General features: G+C 45.8%; 1 protein-coding gene across 2 annotated transcripts in view; it reads left to right on the top strand.

Annotated features, from left to right (window-relative positions):
• AP3D1 (adaptor related protein complex 3 subunit delta 1) overlaps positions 1-8819 on the top strand; it is a 71055-nt gene extending 62236 nt beyond the window's left edge. For both annotated transcript variants that reach the window (XM_030540843.1, XM_030540844.1), the window contains 7 exons: positions 945-992; positions 1387-1576; positions 3438-3526; positions 4588-4673; positions 5173-5294; positions 5992-6071; positions 6796-8819. In XM_030540843.1, the coding sequence (XP_030396703.1) occupies positions 945-992; positions 1387-1576; positions 3438-3526; positions 4588-4673; positions 5173-5294; positions 5992-6071; positions 6796-6891 (711 nt within the window). In that variant the 3' untranslated portion in view covers positions 6892-8819. The remainder of the gene's footprint in view (positions 1-944; positions 993-1386; positions 1577-3437; positions 3527-4587; positions 4674-5172; positions 5295-5991; positions 6072-6795) is intronic.
• The last annotated feature ends 109 nt before the right edge of the window (positions 8820-8928 follow it).

Consider the following 8928-nt stretch of genomic DNA (forward strand, 5'->3'; position numbering starts at 1 on the left):
TTGGCTGCCTTTGACACTCAAACTTGAACAGTGCTCCACTTAGGAAGGAACAATCAGTTTCACACATACAGAATGGGAAGAGACTGTCTAGGAAGGAGTATGGCAGAAAGAGATCTAGGGGTCATAGTGGACCACAAGCTTAATATGAGTCAACAGTGTGATACTGTTGCAAAAAAAGCAAACATGATTCTGGGATGCATTAACAGGTGTGTTGTAAACAAAACATGAGAAGTCATTCTTCCGCTTTACTCTGCGCTGGTTAGGCCTCAACTGGAGTATTGTGTCCAGTTCTGGGCACCGCATTTCAAGAAAGATGTGGAGAAATTGGAGAGGGTCCAGAGAAGAGCAACAAGAATGATTAAAGGTCTTGAGAACATGACCTATGAAGGAAGGCTGAAGGAATTGGGTTTGTTTAGTTTGGAAAAGAGAAGACTGAGAGGGGACATGATAGCAGTTTTCAGGTATCTAAAAGGGTGTCATCAGGAGGAGGGAGAAAACTTGTTCACCTTAGCCTCCAATGATAGAACAAGAAGCAATGGGCTTAAACTGCAGCAAGGGAGATTTAGGTTGAACATTAGGAAAAAGTTCCTAACTGTCAGGGTAGTTGGACACTGGAATAGATTGCCTAGGGAAGTTGTGGAATCTCCATCTCTGGAGATATTTAAGAGTAGGTTAGATAAATGTCTATTAGGGATGGTCTAGACAGTATTTGGTCCTGCCATGAGGGCAGGGACTGGACTCGATGACCTCTCGAGGTCCCTTCCAGTCCTAGAGTCTATGAGTCTATGAGATATTCTCTCACTCTGGCAGAGCTATTGCAGTTAAGTGCAAGCAAATGTCCCTCTGTTCAGAATTGTGCCTGTGAGCGAGGTCTGCTTGCTTTGGAGAGCTGAGTGCTCTTTCATACACACGGCTCTTTATATAACTTCCTGCTTGTTTTTCAGCCTATGTCCAGTTACTGCCTTCTTGCTGAAAATTCATACGTTAAAATGGTGAGTAACTCAGTTGTTAGTGTGTCTCTCTAACTTCCCTCCTTCTTTTTCATTTTCGGAGCACTTTTGAGAGAGAGCCCTGGGACAACTTACTGATGCAACAGTTTTGCATAAGCAGCATTTAAGTAGAGAACCATCCCAATTCCAGCAGCTGGAAACTACCAGGCAGATGTTCATAGCAAGATCCATCCCTGTCCCTTTAGTTATCAGCACAAAAGTCTGGGTAGATCCTACTGCTTAAATGTCCTGCAGTGCAGTTAAATGAAGCCTCCAAGCTGACCAGCAGTAGTGATGTGTGTAATCCCTAACGGTGTTCAATCTGCTGCTGTCTGAAGCCTGTCAGTGTGTACTGTCAGCAGCTTCTAAAGTGTCCCTGTGATTTCTTAATTCACAGACATACGACATTCAAGGAAACCTCCAGAATGATAGTCAAGTCACTGTCTCCGTGATCTTCGAAAACAAGAGTACTAGCTTCCTGAAAAGCATGGAATTAAATGTCCTGGACTCTCTCAACGCTAAAATGCTGCGGCCAGAAGGGTCATCGGTACATGATGGGATACCTGTGCCATTCCAGCTGCCCCCTGGTATGGCCAGTCTACAGCTCTGTCTGTGGGTCTCAGTATGTCTAGTCTCCCACTGCCCTCATGTGGGAAGATCTAACTGAGCTACTTTTCAGAAAGTAGCTTTGCCGCTGTATCTGGTGGTGCTGCTTAGTCTGCATGCTAGGTAGACCTTCTGATTGATTGATTGGAAATGTACCCACTCTCCAGTAACTGTACTTACAGGTAATGGTAGACTGTGCTACCTAGTAGCTAATACATAGGACTGGGAATCAGGCTACCTATGTTCTTTTCCTGGCTCTGCCACAGACTGATGTACTTTGGATGTCACCAGGGCTGCCCACCCCAAATGCTCAAAAATGACGTTTGGCTTAAAAATTACTATTTTTTATAGTATGGGGTTATTTGCTTTCTGGGTGCTGAACCTTTAGGTTGCAGTGTGGTCACATTCTCAAGCTTTTCTCTGTGACTGTGAAAGCTGAGATTCTCACCTAATCACCTGAATCCAGACCTTAAACTTACACCAAAGATTGCAGATGCATGATAAGCTCACAGGGTTTGGCTGCTCTGAGACACTTAACTGCATTGGGCCTCAGCTTCACCTGTGGTAAATTGGGAGTTAATTCCCTCAGGAGTATTGAGGCTTAGAGACACTACAGTGTTTTCAGATGGGTGAACGGAAAGCACTATTGAAAGGCAAGAGAGTAAAACTGTTACCTACTGTTAACATGCAAGCGTATGTAGAGGATTTTTCTTTTAACAGCTAAGCATGAGAAATAGGAACATCTCTCTAACATTTAATATTTATAAAGTGCTTTCACTGCGGAGTATTACATGTATGTAAGTAAAAGTAGCTTGTAGAGGATAGTTGATTCTGTTTATTAACTCTGGTTGCCAGCCAAAAGGTTGCTATTATCAGGCAGTCACGGATTGGCAAAAGGCAGGTTTGCAAGGCAGCAGTCAGGGAAGGAAGCTGCTGCTCTGGGATGTACTTTTCCTAGGTGCAGCCCTGTAAACCTGCTTGTGGGTAGGGTAGCTGCGGGCCTGGGTGCTGCAGCCCAGATGCTGGGCTTTCTGTAGGGAGCAGGGATGCTGTGGGAGCACATGGGGGCTGCACCATACTTCTTCCTGCATTCTCTGGTGGTCGGGGCTCAGCATGTCCCAGTGCATCCTTCCGTGTGTGCTGTCTCCCAGCAGGGTGCAGCCTGGAGAGTGCAGGGAGAGATCCCATGCAGCTCCAGTGTCTGCGATGCAGTCCTGCTGTGGCCCTGCCACAGCCTCCCCTCCCAGCCTGCAGCCTCTTGCCTCCTGTGTGGTGCCAGCTGCAGGTAGGTTTGCCAGGCTGCAGCCCCAGAAGGAAGCACTGGGAGGACCTGAGCACCAGCTGCAGGCAAGTTTATGGGGCTGCTGCCAGGGAGGGCACATCCCAGCACTTCTTTCCTTGGCTGCAGCCTCACAAACATGTCAGCTGGTGGTGCTTTTTTTTTTAAAAAAAGAAAGTTGCTTGTAAGTGTCGTGCCATTACTGGTATCTGAATCCTGTTATAACACTGGCAGCAGTATGTTGCCATTGTGAAATACATATCCTGCCAGCAGGGGTCATTGAACAGATATCAGCTGATGGTGGTAGTTGGTTTTAGGCTGGACTTTTCAGTGACTCAAAGGAATTAGGTGACCAAATTCTATTGATTTTCTGTGTGCTGGCTGCATGACCCCCTTAGGCTCCTTTGAAAATCCCAACCTTAATCAGGGTCCAGAACCAGGCATTGGTTATGCTCCATGCCTATGTCCGGTGCTGCTGCAGAATGCTAATGATTAAAATCTTAGCCACGTAATAAGAGACACAAGTTATGTCCTGACTCCACTCTCTCCTCTCTTCACGCTAGGAATCTCTAACGAAGCCCAGTTTGTGTTTACTCTTCAGAGCATTGTTATGGCTCAGAAGCTAAAAGGAACGTTGTCCTTTATAGTGAAAGTAAGTGCAGCTTTAAACTCTCTACTTCTGCCTTCCTTTGGACCTGCGTAAGGGAGCTTGACATGGATAGGCACTGCTTTAGAGCATCTCTGAAGCACCATTTCACCTCTGCTACACCAGCCCATTGTGCAACCTGGGAAGTATTTTACATGTACAAAAAGCATCCTGAGTCTAAAATGAGCATGTCCTGCAGTGTCACTCCTGGCAGTATGTGACAGTTTTCAGGTTGCGCTGCTTGTTGTCAGCTAGCGGCTCGCTACAGGGAGACATCTGCCTGGAGGGGGGGGAGGTCAGTCTCAATGTCACTGGCGAGCAGGAGATTCAGCTTTCCCTGATCAGTTCTACACTGACACCTAGGCTCCATAGCTCTAAGGGCTGGAAAAATGGATTGTAATTGGGTGTAATCCTGAGAGCAAGAGTGGAGCTGGCTAAGAGGTTTAAGTACCAAGCTCTGGCCTTTCAAAATCTGCTGTTTCTAGTGTAATTGCAACAAGTAGTCACATTAGTGACGTATTTGAACATAAAGCTGCAGTCCCAAATCCAAGTAGACGGCCAACTCCGAGAGAGCCATTGTTGTGGTCTCAATTTTCAATTTTTATAAGCTCTGTTGCAAATCTACCCTTTTCCTAGGATGGGGAATAGAAAATGTTTGTTTGCTTCTCAGGCTGTTTCCCAGATTGTGAAACTCCATCACAGTGTGATCGGCCAAATTCAGTCTGTTCAATCTTCATTTCAGCAGGACGTGGAGTTTAAAACTTGGCCAGATCCGTCTGGTTCACTGTGTTTAAACTGTCCTTTAACTACTCCGCGTGCATAGATGACAAATCCAAGCTCATCTCTCTTAATACGCTGGGTGGCCCAAAGTCAAATTCCTTAATTGTGGCAGTAACTCCACCCCTCAGTCCCCGGCTAGCCCTTCAGGCGTGAGCCTTAATGGGATGCTTAACCTGAGAGAGAGTCAGTGAAATCTCATCCATGCCTCTGTGTGGTTGGTTGGGGTAGGCACCCTCTCTTGCTGCCTCCAGGCTTCCCTTCATCTCCTTTCCTTTGACTTGTTGCAGAACGATAACGGTTCAACCCATGAAAAACTAGATTTCAAATTGCACTTCAGTTGCGCTTCATACTTGATCACAACGCCTTGCTATAGGTAAGTGCCACCTGAAGGGGCTTCAACATCCCCTCTGCACCTCGCGGCATTGGCACCCACATGAAGCTTTGGTTGTGGGCCAGCTTTGCAGATGCGCAGCATGTTCCTGACTTTCCCAGCCAGTGGTTGCTTCTATTTGTAGTTTTTCTGTTCTGAGGAAAATGTAACCTACTCCTTACTTAAAACATATGTCCTTCCATCCTCCTTTACCCCAACACAGCATGAATCGTGGTGTGTGATGGGCTGGCAAACGTAGGTCACTGAATAAGCAGCATATTTTTCTCCTTCTCCCTGTTTCAGAGATCATAGGGATACCCTGAGACAGCTGGAGGCTAGATCCCAGTTCCACTCCTAAACCGGAGTCTCCTGCTAGATCGTAATTGTATATGAGCTGCTGCACGATTAGACTCATTAAAGCCGCATGGTGCTGTCACAAAAGAGCTTAGCATGGGCTTGTAGTCTAAGTGTATACCATGATCCCTCCTTCATGTTTTTGCAGTGATGCTTTCGCCAAGCTGCTGGAGTCGGGGGATCTGCACATGAGTTCTATAAAAGTAGATGGAATTAGCATTTCTTTCCAACATCTACTAGCAAAGATTTGTTTTTATCATCATTTTTCAGGTGAGTTCCTAACACAGAACCTGCTGCAGGGTTTCTTATTCTGAAATTACTACGCAAGGGACGAGCTTGGCCAAGGGAAGGTAGATGCTCTTAAGCTCTAGATCATTGATTCAAACTCAGTCCAGGTGAAGCCAGTTTGGAGGAAGGAGTCTTGGCCCCATGTTAGTAGACGTGTATCCCTGTCTCAGAAGGAACTAATTAAAGCCTGAACCGTTTGTCCAGTTCAGTGAGCCACTGCTGCTGGCTCTATGGAGAGAATACTTCAGCCACCAGTGCTGTCAATCACCAGCACTACATTTAATTGGAATGGGAAGAATTTAGCTTTATATCTTGGAGTAATTGCAAATTCTAAATGACTAGACTAAAGTGGAATGTCTTCACCACATCCTGGTGCCCAGCAGTTCTTCACCAAAGCTGCTTGGCTTTAAGATGGCGAGTGTTTGTTAGGCTAAATTAACAGCTTTTGGATAAATATGCACTTTGCTGCAGGAAGGTCAGTTTTGTGAAGTCAACATCAATAATTAAACTTGATATGCCAAAATAACCCAAAAATGTGAACAAGCAAATTGACATCCAACCACCGTAACTCATGGGGCAGGTTGCTGTCAGCGGGATGGTCCCAGACTGCGGCTGTATTTACTCTTTTAGGAGAAGGTAGAAAAACCTGTTAAATAAAAATGACTGCTTTCTTCTGTAGTTGTGGAACGAGTTGACTCTTGTGCATCAATGTACAGTCGTTCTATCCAAGGTCATCATGTCTGCCTACTGGTAAAAAAGGTGAGTGCTCCATACGGTTCGGCAATGGCGCAGTCAGGTGGAAACTAGCTTATCTGGGAGCCTTTTTTCCAGTTTTAAGGCAAAGGTGGAAATATTCCCAGTTCATAAAAATCTTACAGGGTGGGATTCAGGGTGGCTTCATTCAGCCAGCAGAGCTGCTTGGGAGTGACCCTGGTGAGCCCCCTCTGCCTGGGCTGACATGGACAAACCTCTGTTCATGCTGTCCTGTGACTGAATGAACAGGGGCCAGTGTCGTTGTGCAGGGCTCATCCTATCACAAGAGGTGAATTAAGGTTTCCTGGGGCCCTGGGCTAGAGCAAGTGGGGGTGGAGCACCCCTTCTGCCTGCAGCTCCGCCCCCATTCCACCCAAGGTCTCCCCTCATTCTGCATCCCCACAACCCCTTTTGCTCCTTTCTCCTCCTCCTCCCCTCCCCTGCTTCCCCTGTCCTGTGGTTTCTGACAGGGTCTGGGGGCGCTAGGGATTCCCACGCCTGGGGCTGCTGCCGCAGAGTTGGGGCACGGGGGCTTCCCCAGCGACCCAGGGCACCCCAGTTGGCCAAGGCCCCTGGGCACAGGCCCCATTGGCTCAGTGGCTAATCCGCCACTGCCTATCACCCTCCCAAAGAACAGACCTAGGGCCTGCCTGGACTCCTGCTGGGAGTAGACTTGTGCCCTTACTAAAGAAAGGGTTGACTGACTGACTGACTGACTCTTTTTTTAAAGGGAGAGAATTCAGTATCCGTTGACGGAAAATGTAATGATTCCACCCTGCTGAGCAACTTGCTGGATGAGATGAAAGAGACATTATCAAAGTGCTGAATAGTCTTTATAAATATTGCAACTACAAGAGATGCACTTGACGAAGTGTAAGACAAACAGATCCAAGTGTTCGTTTTTCCCTCGTACGCATGTACTATCCTGGGGCACATGCTTTTCAGTTAACTCCACCATCGTTTGCAGTTTAGACATTTGAAGGCTGTATGTTACCTTTTTTATTTGGAATCTTTTTACCGTGATGTTAACCCTTTCCGGCCCAATGACATCCTGACATGTTTGAGGGGTTATTTATTCAGCAGTTCCCAGCAATCCAATACACCTGCCTCCCATATGGAGCAGAACATTATCAGTAGCATTGTTAACGTAGAAGGTTGCCTTGGCCCTTGTCAATGGAATATGTCTGCTTTAGTAGGTGTATGTTTTTAGCAGAGGCTGGTGTTGGACTTGAAGGCAGCCGCCGCCTCCTCTCAAGCTCACTTGGTCCTGAATATCAACCTCCTTGATATCGTAAGAGCTAATCAGTAGGCACCTGGTAAGAGTTTGGGACACTCCTGGGTTTCTGCTTATGGTAGCTGCCTAGGGCCTTACCTTCTGTTAATGACAGCTAAAACATGGGCTGAGAAGCGTTGACTCCTTAGTCCTCTCTGCTCCTGTTCATCCCCAAAACAAGGCCTATTAAACGTCTCTCCATAAGTGATCTCTGCTGACGTGCTTTGTAAAGTCCACTGAAATTTCACATTCCTGAAAAGTTAGAATGTAGCAAAGAAACTGGAAATCCAAAGGTTTTTTGTTCCAGTTTTTTATTTTGTTTATGATTTTGCTCACCAGATGAGGTTGACCAGTAGCAGCTTGGAGAAATTTGTCACCTAAATACCTCCTGCTCCAAAATGTTTGTCCCTGTATTATCAGTGTTGAGAAGTGATAATGTATTTAGTTGGTCCCTGGAGCATTGTGCTGGCCCTGCTTTCATGAAGGTACATTTGGACATAGCCAGGTCCCAGCAGCCAAGGTATAATTGGGGCCATGCAGGAGGGAAGAGCGGGACTGGATGGAGAACACTACACACTTGTGTTTGTGGTACGAGTTACTACGAGGGTATAAAGGATAAAATAACTCCATTCTGTGCTGTTGAGAGTTCACCTGGAATCACTGACTGGAAAGGGAGTTTTCTGTACAAATGAGGACTGTGCTCTTAACTGGCATCACTTTCCAAAATCTCTCATTTGTAACTTCCTTCTGCTGTTCTATTTCCAGCAGACTTGGAATGCACTGAACGGTTATTACTTTGAGCTGTGGGTAAAGAACTGTCAATTGCTACTACCAAAAGGGCCCCGGTGGAGGAGATAAGACATGGACAATGTCTGCACTTAAGTTTTTGGCAACTTCTCCCCTCCTACAAATGTCAGTATTGCACAGCAGACTGATAACACCCCTACAGACTGGGGACAAAGGGTGAGATCAGAACTCAATCCCTATCTTACCTTTTGTTAGACACACTGTGCCTCTTTACACTCTTCCCATGTCAGGGCGTTTTCTGAAGGCTCTGCTGCGGCTTTATTGCTAGGACCAGCAATGTCTGCTGTCTGATTGCACTTGTGTACTGCCGGAATCCTTTTGCAGCAGGCTCCTGAGCTGGTGAAATGGTCTGGTTTGGTAATGACGCTCAACCTCCCTTGGTTAGCCAGTTTGTGTATTAGAAACTGAACATATTACAATTGTCTTAAAGGATAATAATGTTCCTTAATTACTGGGGGTGGGGGAATTAAAACATTCATGGATGAAAACTGTCACTTTAGCATGTAGAATCTTCTCTTAAAAGAATCCTGTGCAGTGATTCTAGACCTTTGAAACTGTCTGATGTGTTATATTAAAGAATTTATTTGCTATCAACATTCCCTTACGAAGAAAGACCACAAGCTGCTGTAACAATTTTGTGTCAAGATGATCTAATAAAATTTCAAAAAAATTAATTTTGATTTTTGTAATACCTTTCTAGTCTTACAGCCTTTTATTAAGATTGGTAGATGAGGTTTTTATAAAGCATTTTCAAGAGATCATTTTAGCCATCACTGAAATTGC

The sequence above is a fragment of the Gopherus evgoodei genome, chromosome 22 (genome assembly GCF_007399415.2).
Source record: "Gopherus evgoodei ecotype Sinaloan lineage chromosome 22, rGopEvg1_v1.p, whole genome shotgun sequence".
NCBI classification, from domain to species: Eukaryota; Metazoa; Chordata; order Testudines; family Testudinidae; genus Gopherus; species Gopherus evgoodei.